The sequence below is a fragment of the Acinonyx jubatus genome, chromosome D1, assembly GCF_027475565.1.
Source record: "Acinonyx jubatus isolate Ajub_Pintada_27869175 chromosome D1, VMU_Ajub_asm_v1.0, whole genome shotgun sequence".
In the NCBI taxonomy this organism is placed as follows: domain Eukaryota; kingdom Metazoa; phylum Chordata; class Mammalia; order Carnivora; family Felidae; genus Acinonyx; species Acinonyx jubatus.
In genome coordinates, this window is record NC_069390.1 from 48,405,979 (window position 1) to 48,428,342 (window position 22,364).

Here is a 22,364-nt window from a genome sequence, read left to right on the forward strand (position 1 = left end):
GATAGGTGCTTGATAAATATTCACTGAATAAATGAGGGGGGAAGGGAAAGAAGATAACAGTGTGGTAAAGATAAGAGACAAGGAGAAACATTAACAGAAAAGTAACTTAGGGATACTGCTTAAGAATACAGGTTGATAGTGCAAAAGATTCTACAAAATATAAATGAATGCCTGGGTCACCAAGATAAAAGCTATGAGCCATATATTCTCTGACAAAGATTGGCTCCCTCCCTGGCTCCTAGTTTATTTACATCCAGCTCCATCGTCAGAATCACGGTCTTCTGAGGGGTAAGAACACCAGAATCTACACCATGCCCTGCCCCACAGACACACATTGGCCCTGAAAGGTCATGTGGCAGAGCTGATGGGACAAAGGGATGCCCAAGATTTGTAACAGAAAATTCAACTCAAATTAGTTTAAATCCTAAAAGGCCTTTATTGTCTCAGAAGCAACGAGTACTTGACTCATGGTTTGATCCAGAAATTCCCAACATCTTCAGGAGCTTGGACTCTCTTGAGACTCCCTCAGTTCTGCCCTCTGCTGTGTGTTGGCCTTGTCCTTACTCTATTTTTCCTATGGGTACAGAAATGGCTGCAGTTCTTTCAGGTGGTACATCCTTATACCACACCATCCATACAGATTACTGGGCTTCAATCTATTTGGGCCAATGTCTGTCATGTGCCCATCCCAAAGCAACTGCCGTGGCCAGAGAAAAGCCAACAGGCAGAGGAGGGCAGAGCTGGCGTAGGTCCTTCCCTGCACCAGTCAACTGGGCGAGGAGAATGAGGTCTCTCTAACTGGTTAAGGACATACTGTTGGGGCTGGAGGGGAAGTCAATCCTACCTAAAAAGCGTGGCTCTTCTATAGAGGGGAGAAGGTGGCATGGATGAGGGATCTGCCACAAGATCCACAACAAAGGCATATCCATTCAGGGCTGGAGGTGCTGGATACCACTGTCTATTTCTATTCTTACTGGGGTCTAATTACCCATCCCTTCACCAGGGCCAAGCCCTGTAAAGGCTCCCAAATAATGTCACTAAATTTCTTTTGGGAACCTGGTACAAATCCCTAAATAGCACAATATGGAGGTCATTTCAATCATGGTCTCCTTTGGTTCCTGGTCAATCAGTCGCACTGTGCCCCTTCCCTCCCTGTCATCCCAGGCTAACTCTCCAAATGCAAGTGAGTTCAGTAACCTAGCTTCTCCTCCACTCTTGGGCTGATGCTGCTCCCTGCCCTGCCTGCCACTACCCCCAGCCTCCTGAGCCTATCACCTGGAACCTTTGTTCACCTACACAAAGGAGCTCCTTCTACTTTCTGCCTTAACTGAAATCTGGCTGAAGATATGGCTTCCCTTGCTGACCTCTTGAGACATCCCAACTCACTCCAATAGCCCACTTTCCATGGGACAAGGATCAGCATCCTTCCACCCCTCACTGCCTCTCCTGGATCACCACTCTTCTTTGAGACTGCCATCTCTTCCTTGGCACCGCCATCTACCTACCTCCAGATATTCACTGAGGACTTGAGCCCCTGGCTCTCAGAGTTCTCAGGGGAAATATTGCCACCATCTTAGATGACTTGATACACTGTCAGATCATACTGTCCTCCTTTCTCAGTTCTATTTGCATGTTGATTCACTCTCTTCTCCTGTAGATAGGCCTTTTCTAAGCAGTGGAAAGCTTGACCAACATAGCAATTGGAGCATCTGCAAGGTTCCAGGGAAAACTGCATTTGGCCCAGCCCAGATCATATAAATGCCCCTGTATTCAAGGGAGAGGTCTTCATTACCAGAAATGTACAGGGATGATCACTGGACGAACCTTTGCCAGGTAGGTGACTTTTCAATTTGTGCTGACTGCCCATTATCAGATATTTTTAGGTTTATTTTTTTCTGATTATAAAATAAAGGCTCAGTGTTTAAAATCCATAAAGTTCTGGGGCACCTGGGTGGCTCAGTCCGTTAAGGTTCCGATTTCAGGTCAGATCATGATCTCACAGTTTGTGAGTTCAAGCCCCGCGTCAGGTTCTGTCCTGACAGCTCGGAGCCAGGAGCCTGCTTCTGATTCTGTGTTTCTCTCTCTCTCTCTGCCTCTCCACCACTCACACTCTGTCTCTCTCTCTCTCAAAAATAAACATTAAAAAATTTTTTTTAAATACAAAAGTTCAGAAAGGAAAAAGGGGTGGGAAATATCCCATAATTCCACCACTTAAATGACAGCCAATGTTAGCCTTCTGTTCTTTGGTTTAATGCTTTAAAAAAAATCGCTTATATATAATTTTGCTTCCTGATTTTTCACTTTAACATGCATTTCCCCAAATCATAAAAATTCCTTGAAACATTGCTTTAAAGAGCCATATCCTATACTCTGAAAACTTTTTAACCACCTCATTCAGAAGGAAAGAAGGCAGTGGGAGTGAGTCAGCATTCCTCCCATACATGAGCTCTGTTCTCAGGCACTTCAGTTCATAGGATTCAGTTCTTTCAGAAAAGGAGCCATCATACTGGAATTCCCCTCCCCCATTTCCTGCATTCCTCTAAACACTTTCAAACTTGTCTCATCCACATCCATCTGCTCTAGGCTTAGAGGATTTCCTATGAACTTGGTTAGTGGTTCAAACACTTTATTTACTTTCTTTTTCTTTAATGTTTATTTTGAGAAAGAGAGTGTGCATGTGCAAGAGTGGGGGAGGGACAGAGATAGAGAATCCCATGCAGGCTCTGAGTTGTCAGCACAGGGCCTGACACAAGGCTCCATCTCAGGAACTGTGAGATCATGACATGAGCCGAAATCAAGTCAGACGCTTAACCAACTGAGCCACCAGGTGCCCCTAGACAAACACTTTTTTATTTTTTTTAATGTTTATTTATTTTTGAGAGAGAGAGAGGGAGACAGAATCCAAAGCAGGCTCTGCACTGTCAGCACAGAGCTCGACCCAGAGCTCAAACTCACAGATCATGAGATTGTGACCTGAGACAGTCAGATGCTTAACTGACTGGGCCACCTAGGCACCCCTTAATTTTTTTCTTTATGATGCTTTATATTTTTTTAATGTTTATTTATTTTGAGGGAAAGAGTGTGAGCAGGGGAGGGGCAGAGAGAGGGAGAGAGAATCCCAAGCAGGCTCTGAGCTGTTAGCACAGAGCCCAATGTGGGGCTTGATCCCACGAACCATGAAATCATGACCTGAGCTGAAATCAAGAGTCAGAGGCTCAACCGACTGAGCCACCCAGGTGCCCCCCAAGGCAAACACTTTAAATTTGAATCCTGAAACTTTGTAGCAATATCATCTGGGAAATTCCTTTTACCTATCTAAATATCATGTGCAAAATGGGGATTTTGTCATAGTTTTTATGAGGATTAAATTATATGTTTGTAAAACACTTAGCACATAATAGATGATCAACAAGTGGTAGTGAAAACAGCAAAACCCAGTTCTCCTCTAACTATAGTCCTCTCCTCCCTTGCCCTTCTCTCTCAAGCCATGATCCTTGAAAATGATTTATACTTGTCTCTATTTGCTCATCTCCCATTTATATCCCAATTCACTGTAATCTGGCTTTTGTTTACCCCTCTACTGAAACTGCTCACCAAAGATCTCCACTCTAGATGCCTTCAGGGAGCTTTAAGTCACTTCTTAATCTTTTCTGTATATAGTCACACTTAATTTCTCCTTCAAACTTCTCTTTTAGTTTCCATGACACCAGACTTCCCAATTTTCCCAATATTCAGACTGCCCCTTCTTTCTCTTTGTTGCCTGCACTCTTTCTTTTAAATAGTATTTATCAACTTCCACATGTCTTGAAAAAGCAGGCTTCTTTGCTATAACGTCTGAGTCAGAATTCTGTCTTTTCTACTTACCAAACTGAGTTCCTAAGTTATTTAACTTACCTCAGCCTCTTCATCTGCAAAAAGGTGACCCCTCTCTGGATAATCATCCTAATGGAGGCATTGTACACTGAATTTCCCATTGGCATAATGGATTGGTAGGCACAAATTGGAATTCCAGACCTGGAAACCCGTTTCATAAGAATGTCAAAACTCAAAACAAATATAATGCTCTTCAAAATATTTATTAACCATATGAAACTAAACAATATGAACTATGATATAAATGTTCCTTGAGGTATTTTTCTTCATAGGCTGGACTGGCCGAGGTTTCTTAGACTCTTAGTTTAATGAAGTTTGGACAGAACATGTCATCTTTTCCTGGTAAATCTTCCTAGAGCATACATAGACATTTTTCCTTACTCCAGAGACCTTTGAACTGCATTGAAAATTAGGGTCATCTGCCACAAAGAAAAAAAAAGTTCAATGATGTTCAGATGAATGCTTCTCAACGTTTTTAACAGCTTAATGTTGGGAAAGGGTAAGTTTCAATGATGTCTTACTCCTCCAGTTTTACAAAAATCTACCTTGCTGAGCTTCTGAGAGATTTCTAACAATACAACCAGGTTTGCGGGAGAAACTTCTAGATCCACTCACTCTGCAATGTCAAATCAGTTCATTGATGCTTTTTACAGTTCTACAAATGCCTTCAAAATACTGAATGAGGCAGGTTCCTCCAAATTCCTAGTTTCAGGCTTCACTTAGGATTTTCACAATATCCGAAACACTTTCCAAATTCTTTTTTGATCCATCCTCCTTGTCGACCGCTTTCATTGGCCTTTAAAAATTTCACAAATAAATATACCTTAAGGATGCAATGACTTATTTGATCTGTTGGCTAAAGTCAGGGAGATGCTTTGTGGAGATGAACTGGGGAGGAAAACTACTCTAATGTCAGGATGCTGCTTCTGCTTTAAGAATTAGAAGACAGCTTAAAGCATTAAGCTGTTAGCAATATTTTAAATACCATTATTTCTTGACCTCTGGAACAGAGTGAAAATGAAAACCAAAGCTTCAGAATTGGCCCTTCAAGACATTAGCTCACTAATTAAAGGGGACTGCCTTGGATTCGTGGCAAGTTAATGTAAGGCAACAATTCCATTTGCACTCAACTGCAATGTAGGATTCCTCCTACCCAACTGCATAGTCAATATTTAAAATGCTTCTTCCTTACTAAAGTAAGCTTTCCAAAACAGTTTTATCTGTTACATATGTCTCAAAAAATAACAGGCATTTAACTTTGCATTCCAGTTAACTTTTCTGGAAAATTCTTCAATGCTTCAATATTAGCAGTTGTAGCTTCCTCCTGGTGTTATGCTAACAAGTTCTCATTCTGTTATAGAAACAAACAAAACCTGTTCAGTGTGCAGTGTTTGCAGCTAATGAAAACCCTATTCCCATGTGTCCATCCACATGTCCATCCCATGTGTCCTAGTTCAGGCCCTCTTTACTCTTACCCTGAGTCAGAACAATAGCTGTGAAACCAGTCTACATGTAATCTCCTGCATCTACTCACTGCTCTACCACCAGCATCTTCCCGAACTATGTAATTGTCCTTTGAGCTACCACTCTACCTGTAGAAACCCTCCAACATAGCACTTACTACATTTTATTGTCATTTTATGTTTACCTGGGTCTCCCCTATTTTATCCTGAGTACCAAGGGGCAAAGACTATTTTTTACTCGTCTTTGGGCCACTAATTAGCACATAGAAGGCACTCAATGTAAGTATCCTGTGGTGAATGAATATAAGCCCAACTCTCCTCAGCTTTCAAATGGTAAGAATTCCTTCTTAGAAAACCAATTTTTTCCTACTTAATCTAATATTCTTAAATATGTGAAAATTTTACTGCAAATATCAACTTGATGAAAAACACCTGATTTTTTCTTTGAAGCTAGTGCACTTGAAAAATGCACCTTGACTTTGAGTGATCCCAATATACACCAATTATACTTTTTATAGCTTTGTCGTCAGTGACTACTGAAATGTGTTACCTACTCCAGTCTTTGCAGCTTTTTAGGCTGTCACCCACACTGATCAGCTTTCTTCTCTACTGTTCCTGCCTACACTAATTCCTTTCACACCTCTAAAATGTGCTTTTGAGCATGCCATAGGCTTAAAAGCTGAATAAAGTTATTAGAAATGTTTATAGTGGGAATAGACCCTAATCAAATTGTTTACCCATGATCAAAAAGCACAAGGATCTTGTAACATCTTTTTTTGTGTGTGTGTGACCTTACTCTGGTTCTAATCTACATCAGAAAAAGATGTCACGTAGAATTAGCACTGTTTATCACTTGAATCTGCACTCTTAATTCTTAAAAAATCCAGCCTAGTTCAACTGAGTTACAACCTCATTTTAAAGCTCTCTTTTGTGACTCAGCTCAAATTAGAAAATTATGAGTCATTACATCCACTTAATAATCTAAAGCTATTTTAACCTACATTATATTACATTTCTAGCAAATCAAATGTATAATATACAATGTGATGAACAAATATTAAATATGACAAATGAAAAACATTTATGATTGATGGACAAATTTTTCTTCAATCACAAAATGTAACTGATGTAGACTAAAGCTCATCATTAAACAATAAATGTTTCATATTCTATCAAAAATGTGTCCTCTGCTTTTAGTACTTTATATACATTATACTCTAAATGTTAAAATGTGATAGTAGACATAAAATAGTAGAAAACAGGCATCACAAGATTTAGACAATTATGGTAAGCTCAGAGTGACTTTTAATATGCCAATCAATGTTAGTAAAACACAAGTCAAGCAGACATGTGCAAACATGTTTCAAACCAAAATTAATAGGCAAACATACCACAGACAAATTCTATGTTGTTTTTGCTTCTGCAATGTCTGGTTAGCCAGTATTATTAGTCAAATGGCTAATCATTGATAAAATATATTTTGTGAAAAGCTTGGAATAGTCAGAAGTCATTCTGGCATTACAAACAGCTATGTACACTATCACCAAGATTAGTTTATATACACAAATATTGAAGAGAAACCGGGGAAAACATTTAAAAACAGACTAACAATACAATCAAGTACAAAACTTGGGTGGAGGGAGAGAACATTTTTAAAAAGGGTCAGGGAAGGGCATTATCAGGAAAAATTACAAAACCAGTAATAATTATACTACATTAATACAGCAATCCAAAAGGGAAAAAAAGGTGCATTACTCCAATGCACTAGCTTCAAAGTTCAAAGGAAAAAAAGGCAAATAGCTGCTTGTCATCAAGAGCAGCTACATATTTCACATAATTGTTTTCCAAAAAAAGCCTATTAACAACAATGATTGTTTAATGCTACAATTTTACAGCAAGGACAAAACTAAAATAGCAGCAAATTCACAAGGCAATACTTCCACAGAATTATCATTCCATGGTTCATGCAGTGCCTACAAAGTGCTCCCAGTTGGATATACAAGTATAATTCACAATTAAAAAAAAAAAAAAAGAAATATAAGATTGACACACAGGTACGCTGAAGGCTGAGTAGTACTGAGTCTCTTAGCATTTCCCTTTTCAAAGGGAGAATATGTTTGTAATAAAGCCCTTGAGTCCTTTTTACAGGTCACTACAGGGAAAGTCACCTTTTATTACAATGCAACAGCAAACCATAAGCAGCACACCACCACAGTGGTTAACCCTGGAAAGGCTGGTGTAACATCCAACAGTGACTGACATCCTACAAAAGACAGACTAGTAAGACTAGACGAAAGCCTGATATAGCACTGGTCAAAATACAGCTTTCAACTGTAATTCACAAGTAAAAGTCCTAAAGGTATTTCAGTAAAACTACTGACACCAATTGAGAAAGTAATTTGCAAACTGGATTCTAGCAGTGATTTCAACCTAGCTTCCTCTTGTCACAGTTTTTTGGGGGAGGTGGGAAATGAGTAGTTCAGTATATGGTAAGGCTGACAGAGCGGTTCATTTTCTTTCCAATAAGTCGAGATGTTCTATTACTCTGGGTGGTGGACCTAGTGGTCATCCGGTCAGTGAAGAGTGCTCTTTCCTCAGCTGCAGCTTTTGCCATCTGGGCTTTCTTGAGTTCTCTAAGAACATAAAAATAGGAAACAAGACTTTTCACCTATTGTTTTAATCCCAGGAAGGGATCATAGGAGGCCAAACATATAACTATATTGTCAGTTGGGAGATCTTAGCATGTCATCATTATTCTAAAGATATAACTGAGGAAAAAACTACAATATTAACTTTGCTTTTGCTCAAACAACTTAAATTTATGATTTTATTTTGTGCTTTCAAAATTAAAATATCATATACACTTGAACACAAGTAATAAAGATGCTAATAAAGAGGACAATGAATCTTAAATAATTTCAAACAACACTACTAATTCATATTGTGAAACTATCTCTATATAATAGAGATAAAAGGAAAATTCTACTTCCTATTTGTATGAACTATGATGGCTATCAAACTAGTTGCAAATAAACCTTTTAATATTTCAAGACAGTTTTATTAGATTAAAATCAGCAATAAAGCAAATGAATTAGAATTAACATTCCAATCATTTTAGTGAAAATATCAAAGGTCAGATCAAATATGAGACTCATTTACTAACCTAATTGACATGAATTTAATCCTTTCATAAAAATAAATAGAAAAAAATGAAGGAAAATGTTGATTTATGGTGAGCGTTTAGGGGGGAAAAAACCTGTACAGGCTCACTTAGCTTTTGCCAAAGGGATTGGGGATTATTACCACTTGCAAATACTTGCTAGTCTTAAAAATTTTTTTAAGTCCAGGGGTGCCTGGGTGGCTCAGTTAAGCATCTGACTTCAGCTCAGGTCATGATCTCACAGTTCGTGAGTTTGAGCCCCATATCGGCCTCAGAGCCTGGACCCTGATTCGGATTTGGTCTCCCTCTCTCTCTGCCTCTCCCCCACTCACACTCTGTCTCTCTCTCTCAAAAAATAAAATAAAATAAAATAATTAAAATTTAAAAAATTTCTTAAGTCCCTAATTTCAAAGTTGAGGAACAATACAAATTAATAGATCACAAACACTAAGGCAGAAATCCCCAAATTTTAACTGTATAGCATACCAGACTACCAGAGCCTTCACTGACAAAAAGCCTAAGTCATCTCATTAAAATTTGAAAATGAAAAGTTAAAACATTCCAAAAAACCCTCACTTACTTCTGCAAAAGTGAATTTTTGAATTTTTCAGCATTCAATTCTATTCGTAATTGTTCTGCACTTTTTCTAGAAGCAGATAGCAATACTGAATGTTTTACCAGTGCCATTGCTGAAGGTCTTTTCTCTGGGTCTGGATGAATCATAACCTTAAAAAGATAAGTAAAATTAAGGTAAAGACAGGCAATTTAATAAAACATTAAACCATTTCAATAAAAAGTGCTTTATATACAAAAAAAAAAAATGCTCACTTTTAGCAACTCTGTAAACTCTTGGGAAAGCACTTGTGGAATGCGAGGTAATCTACCCTGTCTGATTTCATGCCATTGATCTCCATTTCTAGGAAGAGGTTCAGCACCAGCAGCACATACCACTGTGAGGGCAAGGGCAAAAATATCCGCCTTTGGTAGATGGGTATAGTTCTGTAAAATTAAAAAAAAAAATTTTTTTTTTAATATAAAAACACCCAAAATAAGGTAAAGTTACAGTGATGGCTTAAGTGAGAAATAGAACTAAATTGAAATATCCAATGCCACATTTAACTTTTAAGACCTATTCAGAGAAAAAGCTAAATTTGAGGAGTTTTTTTTTAATTACAAAGTAATACATACTTTGGGAGGGGAGTGGTAAATACATTTCTAAAAGTAAATGCCTTCTCTTTTTCAGTGGTTTGATTCAACTCTTAGAAACTCCTATCCTTCTGGGGGCATTCATATGAAAACACAAAATACGTATATATGGACAGGTTACAAATATACATACACGTATAAAAAGAACAATGGGATAGTACAATTTATTTGTTCTACATGTTCCACTTGCATTCAAAACTCTTACCACGGAATATTTTGTCACTTTTTTTTGGTCACACTCTTTTTGAAACAGTACTATTAACTATATGTCATTATTTATTTTTGTTCCCTTACTGCTAAACACTTACTTACATTGTTCCCAAATGGGAATTCTGGATCAAAGGGTACAGGATTTTAAAACATTGATACAAACTCTTTGATCTCCAAAAAGGCTATGGCATTTTATAGTTCTAATAGTAATGTATGAGAAATTCTCTTTTACCACAACTCCACCATTGTTGAATACTATAAATCTCTGCCTTTACTGAATTTTGCTAAATTAAATACCCAGCTAATGGTTTAGGCTTTTTTTTTTTTGACCATTTTACCTATTATTAGCTTAAAAATTTAATGTCTGCATTGTTATAAAGCAAACAGGATTATTAAAGAAAAAAAACTACCTCCTGCAAAACTTCATTAGCAAGAAAACGGCTATCACCCTCTTCAACTTGTGGACTAGAGATCCTTGTTACATGACCAAGATCACCTATAAGTATTAAAAAAAATAGAGTCAAGAGTTAAACAACCTCTTACTTTATTTTAAGGTAATAATCTGGTCATCTTTTTTTCTTACCTATTTTAAACATTACTTTGTTTGATGCCCAGTCATCTTCATCTCCTTCTTCAGAGGCAGCATTTGGGATTGAGGTTCGAGATATGAAAATATTACCTGTCAAACAATTAATTATGTAAGCTGCACTAACAATTAATACTATAACCAAAGCTCAAAAAACAAGGCCGTGCAACAGAATCATCACAAAAGCTTTCAAATACAGATTCTCATATGTTCTACCCCAAAAGCCAATGAGAGTAAGAATCTCAGGGGATAGGAACTGGGGTTGTATTTTCTAGGAACATATTTTCTTGCCTAGTACTGATCTTTGAACACTTGGAAACTACTGCATTAGACCCTTGTCATCTACACATTGATCTTCCGCTTTAACTACTTAGAAACAATACAAAAAGTAATAATGTAGTAATTTGTGATGCTACAAAATTATAAATTTTAACCTAATGCTACAGGCTGGTGCAAAACATACAAATAATGGAACTTGAGTTTGGCTAACCATACAGCATCTACATCCCAATGTAGCTCTGTGGTTCATTTCTGCTGTACACATATTTTTCTTTAAATTCTAGTAAGTTTATGATTGACATAAGTTTCAGTGACAGTTTTCACTTTAACAGTTCTACCAATGTAATACTGAGTTCATAAATGTTATATTTACTGAAGTCATCTTTCCAACTTCACTTTATTTATAGGACAACTTACTTTACGATGGTATTTGTGAATTTGAAATTTTAAAATTCACATGCCTTAATGTTTTCAACTTTTGGTACTTATAAGGGTCCACTGTGTTCGTCTGACACTTAATACAAGGTGTGAGTGATTTAAATCTTACTAATTCATATTTACTGCCTTCAGTCCAAATATTATATTTTCCCTTTTGAAAATAAAAATCTGAGTTGTTTACACATAGGTAAGAAATTCTTCATGTAACTTACAGAATTAAAGTAGGTTGTGTAAAATGATTTAATTTCTCATAAATCACACATTTCCACAGACAAAAAAACAAAAACCAAAAAACTTCATTAAAGTCAACTTAAAAACACCTAGCTATGGGGTGCCTGGGTGGCTCAGTCAGTGAAGCATCAGACTTTAGCTCAGGTCATGGGCTCATGAGTTCTGTGCTGACAGCTTGGAGCCTTCCTTGGATTCCGTGTCTCCCTCTCTCTCTGCCTCTCTCCCACTTGTGCTCTGTCTCTCAAAAATAAATAAACACTGGGGGTGCCTGGGTGGCTCAGTCGGCTAAGTGTCCAACTTTGGCTTGGGACACGATCTCACAGTCTGTGAGTTCAAGCCCTGCATTGGGCTCTGTGCTAACAGCTCAGAGCCTAGAGCCTGCTTTGGATTCTGTGTCTCCCTCTCTTTCTGCCCCTCCCCTGCTCTGTCTCTCTCTCTCAAAAATAAAAACATTAAAAAAACTTCAAATAAATAAACATTAAAAAAAAAAACCACACACACACACACACCTAGCCTAAAATTCATACTTGAATTCATCAACCTTTTATAACTTCCACTTTGTAGGAAATACAGAGGAAAGAGGAATAAGCTAAATGATGCAAGGGAGGGGCACCTGGGTGACGCAGTCAGTTAAGCGTCTGGCTTTTGGTTTTGGCTCAGGTCATAATCTCATGGTTTTGGGAGTTCAAACCCTGCACTGGCTCTGTGCTGACAGTGTGGAGTCTTCGTGGGATATTCTCTCTCTCTCTCTGCCCCTCCTCCGCTCATGCTGTCGCTCTCTCTCAAAAATAAATAAGCTTTAAAAAATTATAAAAAATTATGGCGCCTGGGTGGCTCAGCTGGTTGGGCATCTGACTTCAGCGCAGGTCACGATTTCACAGTTTGTGGGTTCAGGCCCTGCATCTGGCTCTGTGCTGACAGGTCAGAGCCTGGAGTCGGCTTCTGATTCTGTGTCTCCCTCTCTCTCTGCCCTCCCCCATCCACGCGCTCTCTCAAAAATAAACATAAAAAAAAAAAAAGGATAGAAGCAGATGCAACACATAGTCCTGAAATGGATACTAGTATGGACAAATCAGCCATCAAGAACCTGGGACATCTGGGGAAAATTTAAGCATGATCTGGGTATTAAAGGAGACGAAAATTTACTGAAACAAAAAGGTAGAGGTGACATATGACAAGTTTTAAAACAGTATGTACATTATGAGGTTATTTTAACAAAATGAGAGGGATTTGCACTAAAATGCCATTGTAGCATGCACTTGCATCTTTTTAATATAAGATAATCATACTGCATGTGCCATTTGTTTTCTGCATAATACAGTAACACTTTCATGGTATATAGGCTAGAAATACCACCATGTTTGTATAGCACTTAAGTTTCCAAAAACATGTTCACATATCTCATTTGATTCTAACAACCCCATTACCAGTACCAGCATTACTTTAGGATTATGGTTCATAGCCTAGCAGAAGAGAAGGTCTTTAATTTTTTTTTTTAATGTTTATTTATTTTTGACAGAGAGAGAGAGACAGAGCATGAGCAGGAAAGGGGCAGAGAGAGAGGAAGACACAGAATCCGAAACAGGCTCCAGGCTCTGAGCTGTCAGGACAGAGGCTGACACACGGCTCGAACTCACAGACCGCGAGATCATGACCTGAGCCAAAGTCGGACGCTCAACCGACTGAGCCACCCAGGCACCCTAGAAGAGCAGGGCTTTAAACAACAGATTCTCAGTCTCCCAATCAGAGTACTACCTAGTTCATGACTATACAGTTCCCCATAAGACGTGGCAAATTTTTCCAACTTTTAATAAAAATTAGTTTATTGTCTCAAATATTTTGGGATAACAAGGGAAAAGGTGTCTGGAAATCATAAAACAATACTTACATGTGGCTCAAAGTTCTTTTAAAACTAACAATGACGGGGCGCCTGGGTGGCTCAGTCGGTTAAGCGTCCGACTTCAGCTCAGGTCACGATCTCACGGTCCGTGAGTTCGAGCCCCACGTCGGGCTCTGGGCTGATGATGGCCCAGAGCCTGGAGACTGCTTCCGATTCTGTGTCTCCCTCTCTCTCTGACCCTCCCCCGTTCATGCTCTGCCTCTCTCTGTCTCAAAAATAAACGTTAAAAAAAAAAAAAAATTTAAAACAATGAAAAAACACAGTAAGATATATGTATATATACACATACATACATATAAAGTTTATTTATTTTGAGCGAGAGAGAGAGAGAGAGCGCGAGCTGGGAAAGGGCACAGAGGGGGAGAGAATCCCAAGCAAGCTCTGTGATGACAGCGCAGAGTCTGATTGTGGGGCTCAAACTGACAAACCATGAGATCATGACCTGAGCCAGAATCAAGAGTCAGATACTTAACCAATTGAGCCACTCAGGTGCCCCATGGACGTGTATGTTTTCATGTTGTTTTAATGAAATCATTTATTCTCTATAACACTAAAGAACACAGGTCAGAGAATTTGTAATACTTACTAGGCTTTATATCCATGTGAACCAAAGACATTGAATGAATATACCTCAAGCCCCGGCCAACTTGCAAAAGGAGATCCTTCAACTCTGCTTCTGTAAAGTAACTCATGCTTCTATAGTTTTCACTTATGGCATCAGCTAAACTTCCACCTAACAAACATGGAAAAAATTAGCAATTTCTTCTTTCTGAAATATTTTTCTCCATCTTTACTGAATGGTCACAAACTCAACAAAGAAAGTGACATTTTATAGGACCTATTCCCTCCTCCTTGTTTGTGATATCAAAATCTTACTCTTTCAACAGGTAATATACTCACATAGGTACAAAATATAAAGTCTCTGTGTCATCCAGATACCCCAGCATCCTACCTGGTTCTTTTTCCCAGAATAAACCAATGTTATTTGTTTCTTATATATCTTTTTCAATTCCTTTTTACACAAATGGTAACATTTTCATGATCTTGAAGACCATTCTTTACTAATACACAAAGACTACCTTGTTCTCTCCTAAGTCTCTATACAATTCCACCGTATAACTGAATGGTAAGGAACTAACCAATCTCCTGAGGAACATTTTAAAATAATTTCCTTTGCTACTATATACTACGGTCTAAGAAATAACTTTGTACATTGGTCATACAACATACATTTAATATATCTCATAGAAAAAAAAACTACTGGCTTTTAGAGTATGTATAATCATAAAACAATACTAGTATGTGGCTCACGCGTGTGTGTGTGTGTGAGAGAAAGATACTATCTTATATACAGGATAAATTTTTATAGCTAAGAGGGTTTTGGAAGACAAATCTGGGGCAATTTTACTTACACACACACAATCCCCCATAGAGAAATCTGTACTAATGTATACTCCCATCATTAATATATGAGAATACTTGTTTTCCCACACCCTTGACAGTAGTCTATAAATTTTATAGGTAAAAACCAGTGTCTTAGTATAGTTTTAACTTGCTTTTATAGAATCAAACCAACCAGCTAATTTGTTTATACTTTTAAAAAACTTTGTAAGTTTATACAAGTTTTATTAAAAACATTATAAATTTATAACTTATCTCAAAGGAAAAGAGGAGTTATACAAAGCAAAACAAAACAAAAACCAAAACAAACCACATCTGTTTAAAGCTTAGTTAGGAATAATAAAATCAGAGCCAGGGTAATAAAATCAGAGAGGTATACTGATACATGTTGTTAGTCAGGAAAGGCTAAATAGCAAAATGTCCAATGTGTTTTAAAAATAAAAATAAATCACACACCTCGATATTTTAGGCTTAAGTATGTTCTCCATACTTGTACAAATTTTGAACTTCAGGAAAAAGAGGGCTTAGAAGAGAGGTCAATAAGCTTGTCAGACAAGTGGGCTTGAAGTCCTAGACCAAGTTTAATAAGATAGAATACAGCTGCTTTTTAGTGGGTCCAGCACCTATAGCTAGGCCAGTTCCTTCTATCTCATTGCTGAAAGAAAGAGAGAGGTGAGAGAAGAGCAAGACACTCAACTGATATTTCAGCTTCTCTTCCCCTATCCATCAACATTTTTCCACACTTGTTTACCATGGGTAAAAATTTCAGTCTTTCACCAAACCCAGACAAAAGACTTAAAATGCAAATGAGTGTTTGAGATAATAAAGAAACTTAGTCACGGTAAAGGATATCAGTTAATCACCATGTACAAATGAAATAACAGAATCATTTCCCTGTGAAACTATGGAAAAGGATTTGAAGATCAGGTCTATTATTAGGACATTCAAAGTTTTATGTGGAGAGAAGAATGGTGGCAAAAGGACACAAAAAAAGAGTTTACAAATGTATCTAGATCGCCTTATTTGCTTTCATCTACATAGAATGAACTATACTGAGGCAATCCTGTTTCACACAGGTCTATTTATTTTTTAAAGATCTGTATATTCTTTGTTTTATACTGTTCCAAAATAATAAACTGCTTCAGAAGATTATTTTATAATTTAACTTTATACCAGGACAAGGTTTTGTTTTTGTTAGGACAAAGTCTTCATAATGAGAGGTTAGCAAGACAACTCACCTCTCCCTATCCCCCCAGGACCAAGAGTTTTCTCAAAATTATTTGAATTACACCACCACATTATTTATTTGGTAGATTGTTACAAATTTGTGATCCCGGACTGCTACGGAAATCCTTGTTAAGAGGACCAGCCACATCAAAGTGAGAGAGAGAAAGAAACTAGAAGATGGCATGTAGCAAACACGGAGTAGAGAAGACATGGTCAGACAGCCCTATATTAAGTACAATAACTGAAAAATGAAGGTTAAAAACCGGAAGAGTCCACAAGGCCACGAGAGACAGCTACACACATATTTTGATGATATGAATAGAAACATTTCAAGAGATGTCTGAAACAAATTAGCAGCAATGCTGTATACTGAGCACTTAATTCTTTCAAGTGTAGAGAATAAAATGACAGTTCAGTAAGAAATAAGGCATGAGAAAAGGCTCTTTTACTTCTGTTTTGTTCAATGTTTTTAAATACTGAAAATCTGAATCCACTACCTACACCACTTATTCACAAGCTATGAGATGGCTGCTCTTATTTAAGGAAAAAATAATGAAAGTCAACAAAAATAAGTAACACAAACATAAATCATTGTTAATCACCTCTCAACTGTTCACTAAATTCTAAATTCTCTACTATTCAAATATACAGAAATGGAAATCCAGTGTATATAATGATTTACCTATTTAATAACAGGTATTTACAAGAATCAGAATTGAGACCAGGGTTTTGACTAAGGTTTAATGAAAAAAGGGGGAACCAAGTTGGTCCTTGAAAGACTTGCTGAAATCGAAAGCTCTCCAGAAGTCCAAAATTGAACTTCTCTAGATGCTTGTTTTGTTGGTTTGGAGGGGAAATGAGGGAGAGAGGCGAACGAAGCTAGAGAACTAAAAGAGTTTAACATAATAAAAAAAAGTCTGAGTGGATTCTAGTGGTACACTAGGCTGGATAAACGGGAATGGGGGCAAGATTATAGAATACTTTGGACAAATGGCTGAAGTCAGAACAATGGAGAGTCACTGTCACTGGTTTAAACCAGTATCAGTTTTAATAGCACATAAAATGAAATGGAAAAGGAAGACTAGATCATTGAACCTGCGTTATTAACTACTATATCCCACATACACTATGCTACATGCTAGGGATGCTAAAATACATATGGCAAGTCCACTGTCCTCTCCAAATCAGTGTGACTAACATGCACACAAAATGCACAATTCTACTACTGAGGTAAAAGGGACAACGTTTATAATTTTTACTTAACGTCAAGGTAGGCAATGAACTTGAAATTCATGTTAGGCTCCTTGATCTTTGCATTTTAAGAAATAAAAGGGGGGAGGGCCTGGGTGGCTCAGTTGGTTGGGTGGCCGACTTCAGCTCAGGTCATAATCTCACGGTTTGTGGGTTTCAAGCCCCGCATCGGGCTCTGTACTGACAGCTCAGAGCCTAGAGCCTGCTTCGGATTCTGTCTCTCTCTCTCTCTCTGTCTCTCCCCTGCTCGCACTCTCTCTCTCTCTCTCTCAAAAATAAACGTTAAAAAAAATTTTTAATAAAATTTAATTTAAAAAAATTTTTAAAAAAAGAAATAAAAGAAACACAGAGTTAAAGTAGGATTTCAGATAAAAATAAGCATTTCCTCGGTGTTCATTTTTCTGAACTCACAAGTTTCAAACAGAACAATGTATTACTCACCATTACAATACTCATTCTGTATAAGCATATGATCATCTTCTGCCCATGCAGAGAAATATCGAACTACATGAGAATGTTGTCCAAGCACTGCATGGGCATACACTTCCCTCAAAGCGTTCTGCCTAGGAGAAATTTGACATTGATAGAATGGTACATCATTTTTATTCAAGCCTAAACTGAATTAATTTATCTGAAACTTCATAAAAGAAACTTGACTTGTTATCTATCATTATGCTGAAGAAATAACTTCCTTGAGAGGGAGGGTGTTAAGACTCTGTACCAGATTTTTCTAAAGGCTTCCATTAAAGAAAAATGCTAGTTACAAAGAAGGAACCTTGCTGGCCCTAGGACTCGGGAAAAACAAAACTCCATTTTACTGTGAATTCATGGATGCTCCCAGAAAAAAGAAATTTAAGTTAGCCTTCAAAATCAGACTACTCATATTATTTTACCAAGTTCAGTAAGAATTAATGGCACAAAATGAAAAGGATCTGATTAAATTATTATGGCTTCTCAAAAGTGAGAGAATTAATTTCACTACTTGGTTATGTAAAATCTTAACATCTGCAACACCACAGGGAATAAGAGTAAAAGACAAAAATTTTAATACGTACTCATCGACGGAGCCAGCCAATGGCTTTTTTGATCGCTTAATGGCATAAACGCATCCATCCAGCCTCTTCACACACTTAAACACAGAACCAAATTCTCCAGAGCCAATTTTCTCTAGCTCATGAAATTCTGTTGTATACCGTGACTTCATATTGCTTTCAGTAATTGTGATTCTCTGCAATAAGGGGCATATTCACAAAGACATGAAAATGATTTTTGCTATAATAATAGCCCTATGTGTGAAATTTAAAAATCATTACGTTTTGTTTGAATGTGTATTTAACATGTATATATGGTTACTTGTTAAGAAGTCGAAAATGAAATTTCAGAAACAATAAAAAAATAAAAATCTATTTACTTTAGCAGGTCTTGTTTCATCTTCAAACTCATAATCACTGGCTTCCATATCTTCACCACAAGAACTGGAAAACATTATGTATGTTTCCATCAGTAGATCTGACAGACACATCAACTAGAGATCCAAAACTTTATCTGATAGATGTACAGTGAAAATGCATTTTAATGAATAAAAACAGACAAGAAAGCACTTAATTTTGTAATCACAAGATATACCTCAGCTGATTAAAATGCTGTTCCTACTGAAAAAAAATGCAGATTAACTACAAGCCAATACCACTGCACATATCAAAATTTAAGTCTTTCTAAATAATAAATAACTCTCTCTGCCTGCTTCATTTTGACACCAGATTTCCTACAAGCCATCTAGGCTTTTTATTCCTTCCTTTCTTACACTACTTCTTCTCCACAGCTGATTACTTCCCACCTGCCTCTCCTGGGAAGCAAGTGCTAGTAACAGAAAAATTTCAGAGCATAAATTTCCATGTCATTCAGATGAAATTAAATTTTGATAAGTACCACAAATCAACCTTGGATGGTTAGGGAACCAAACTAAATAACTTACTCATTCCAATGTGTTCGCTTTCTTCTACGACACTGTCCTGAGGAATGAAGTAACACAGAATCTGGGGTAAAAGGATTAATATTCACTTGAGGAGTCTGTCGCATGTCAAATTCCCTTTTTCCTGATTTTTCTGTATCCATGAACAAAGAACCACCTCGGAGTTTAACAGAGCTGGAATCGATTCCTCGAGCTTTGGAGAGCAAACTCTAGGGGCAGGAAAAGTAAAATTTTAGTATCTAAATTCTATAGACCGCTTTCTCAACCCAACCTTCAACAAGCCTTTCTCATGGCTGATAGTGTAGGTCAAAGCAACACACAATCCACTGCATCTCAAGCAAAATAAACAGTGCTTAACTTGAACAGTGAAAGGTGGATACCAGTCACCTTTTCTGAAAAAGACAGCCACATAAAATAGGCCTCTAACACTAGAAAGAATAGAAATGCAGACTAAAATTAAGTTTATTCTAGAGTCTAAAAGTTAAACTCTTTCAATCCATCTAAAAATACAAAGCAGTCAGGGAGCCCCATAAAAGCTCCCTCCCGCCCCCCCCCCCCCATCCAAATAGGGCTTTCAAAACCAACTTCGCTGGACTCCTCCCCACGCTTCTAAAGGGATCTTGCCTTGGGCATGTCCTTAATACACAAGAACACTCAAAAAACAAAAAACAAAAAAAACCCACACTTCTTCCCAAGGTCTAGGATTAACCGCACTGAACCCGACTCACTTACAAGGTCCATTTTCCATATTACTCTTATAAACATGATACTTGTCTTCATTTCAGGTAGGGTTCATTTTAAAATGTTACTTCTCAAGTTCCACAAGTGGCAATCTGCATACTCACTTGCCACTCAAAAACAGGTGAACACCTCCTTCATTGTGATACGTTATCAGCAGTTTGAAAGCACAAGGGTCCAAACAACACCACCACTGCTGGCTTTAACAGTTGGGTTGTCCCCAATCATTAGTCAGGCTGACCACACATAGGCACTGCAAACCCAAGGGTGTAAACAAACGCTTACCCGATAAATATGCACGGATAGATTCTTAAAAGCTACCCTGAATTAAGGGATCTTTACGACTGGAAATGCTTGGAAGCCAGCCTTTCCTCCCAAGTCGAAGCGCAGTCACCCTGCATACCTCCAACTTAACCCCTTAAGGCCACATAACACGAAACGGTAAGCGCATGAAAAAATTTTTTAACCGAACTCCTGAGTGTTCCGCCCAAATTACAGGGCCCCTCACTGCGTTTAAAAGGCACCATATGGCTGCCGCCCTCGGGAGTGTCAGGTGGCCGCGCCAGCACCGCTCCAACATCTTTCCAAACCACGTTATATCAGTGCCACACTCCGGGCTGACACGCTCGGCACGGCCCCGACTCGACCGGCGTGAAATCGTCAGCCACCTGGACGGCGCCGATCTTGAAAGATGAAGAAGTTCCAGAAGAGGCCCATTGTTCAGTTACATAATCTTAACGGACAACTTCTGGGCAGGGCCAAAAAGAGGGGCTGCCAACTTTTTGTTGCGGCTCAAGGGAGCGAGTGGGGGTGCGGCCGGGCGGTTATGTAACCGAATCCGGGGAGCGCCGCGCTCGGCTCCTGGCGCCGCGCGGCCTTTTTAAAAGGCTGGGCGGGCGCGGGCTCGGGGCGCCCGGGCCCCGCGTCCTCTCACCTTGGGCGTGTGCGGCGTGTCGAAGAGCCGCAGCTTGCGGAAGGTCTTGTGCGGCGGGGTGCCGGGGTGGTCCGGCGGCGGCGAGCAGGGGCCCTCGCTAGCCCGGCGCGCCCCGCAACCGCGCGGGGACGCGTCCCCCGAGCCGCCGCAGCGCACCGGCGAGAACGAGCTGCCCAGGAAGTAGGCGGCTGCCGGCGACTTGACCGGCGATGAGGAGCCGAAGCCCTCCTCCTCCCATGAGTCGCCCTCGGCCCCGCCGCCCGCCGCGTCCGCGCCCGGACAGGCGCCTCGCAGCAACATGTCCTCCTCCAGCTCCCCGGGGCTGCCGGGGGCCGGGCCGGGCGAGCGGCGGCGCTCGGGCCCGGGCTCTGTGGGGCTCCGCGCGGGCGGCAATGGAGAGTCAGGCTCTTGAAAGGCCGAGTCCTCCCCCGTGCTGTGGCCGCTGCCCTCCTCCTCTTCCTCCTCCTCCTCCTCCTCACAGTCGCTACAGGGCGAGAAGATCAGCTTCTGCCGCAAAGTGCAAGAAGCCCCGGGACGGCGGGGCGGCGGCGGCTGCTGCCGGCTTAGGAAGCTCATCTCGCCCTGGGGCCGGGGCCGAGGACCGGAGAGCCGAAGCCCGCGGAGTCGAGGACTCGGGACGGCCTAGGGGGCGGGTCCGCCACGTGCGACTGGGCGCGCCTGGTCGCCGCGGTGGCGGACCTGCGCGGCGGCGGGCTGCGGCTCCGGAGCGCTCGGGACTGCGGGCGGCGGTGGCGGGGGTCGGCAGCGGCGGCGCGGACTGTCCAGCGGAGACGGGGCGGCCCGGGCGCCGAGGCTGGTGTCCCCACAGGTCCAGCCGCAGGTTCGGGCTCCGCGGCTTCCCGCGACCGTTAACCACGTGAGTGCCCAGCCCACCAATCCCCGCCCAGCCCGGGGTTTGAAAAAAAAGGAGGGCGCGACGCAGCCCGCGGGGGAGGGATCAGCTACGCGATTTTGGCGCGAACCCGCTGGCTCCGCCCGCACTCGGCGGCACGGCCTGGGCGGGCGGGGCGCCACGGGCCTATGAGGGAGTCCGACCTCCGGGAACTCAGCCGGGCACCGCCCGGTCGGGGCCGGACGGGACAGCCGAGGCGGCCCTCTGGGAGGAGCGAAGGGTGCTAGGCTCGACTAGGCCCAGCCGAACGCCACCCTGGAGGCGGCTTGCTCGTGGTACCTCAGCGCTCTCGGGTCTGAGGTGGGGGCCAGGGAACACTTCTGGGTTCCTCCGGGTCGGGGCGAGCAGGAAACCACCGTGGCTCTCCTGCCAGTCCCGTGTCCTTTCGGTGCGAGCCGCTGGGGGCGTTGTAGGCGTGGCTGTAGGCAGTCACGTTCCCCGGTAGAGGTTTGAGCCGGAAATGGTGACTCGGGCCTCTGGAGCTTTGAGAACTGAGCGCGTTGCTTAGGCCGGACCCAGAAATCAGCAGGAAGGCCCACAGACGGGAGTCGGAGGCGGGGAAACGGCTGTGGGGAAGGCCTG

General features: G+C 40.5%; 1 protein-coding gene across 5 annotated transcripts; it reads right to left on the reverse strand.

Annotated features, from left to right (window-relative positions):
• Positions 1-3,479: 3,479 nt before the first annotated feature.
• Positions 3,480-21,719, reverse strand: WEE1 (WEE1 G2 checkpoint kinase). 5 transcript variants are annotated; one of them, XR_008290471.1, is made up of 13 exons: positions 20,870-21,717; positions 19,201-19,406; positions 18,637-18,700; positions 18,281-18,453; positions 17,667-17,788; positions 13,933-14,079; positions 10,496-10,591; positions 10,323-10,408; positions 9,325-9,495; positions 9,077-9,222; positions 7,881-7,969; positions 4,489-4,669; positions 4,167-4,292 (listed from the first exon to the last, which is right to left on the reverse strand). XR_008290471.1 is itself a non-coding variant. In XM_053203491.1 (12 exons), the coding sequence occupies exons 1-12, from the start codon at positions 21,443-21,445 to the stop codon at positions 4,174-4,176; spliced, it is 1,995 nt and encodes a 664-aa protein (XP_053059466.1). In that variant the 5' UTR covers positions 21,446-21,719; the 3' UTR covers positions 3,480-4,173. The 5 variants fall into 5 exon arrangements, 4 of the variants coding, with proteins under 4 accessions (XP_053059466.1, XP_053059467.1, XP_053059468.1 ...); XM_053203491.1 differs by lacking the exon at positions 4,489-4,669 and having other exon boundaries at positions 3,480-4,292; positions 20,870-21,719; XM_053203492.1 differs by lacking the exon at positions 4,167-4,292 and having other exon boundaries at positions 4,299-4,669.
• Between the last annotated feature and the right edge of the window lie 645 nt (positions 21,720-22,364).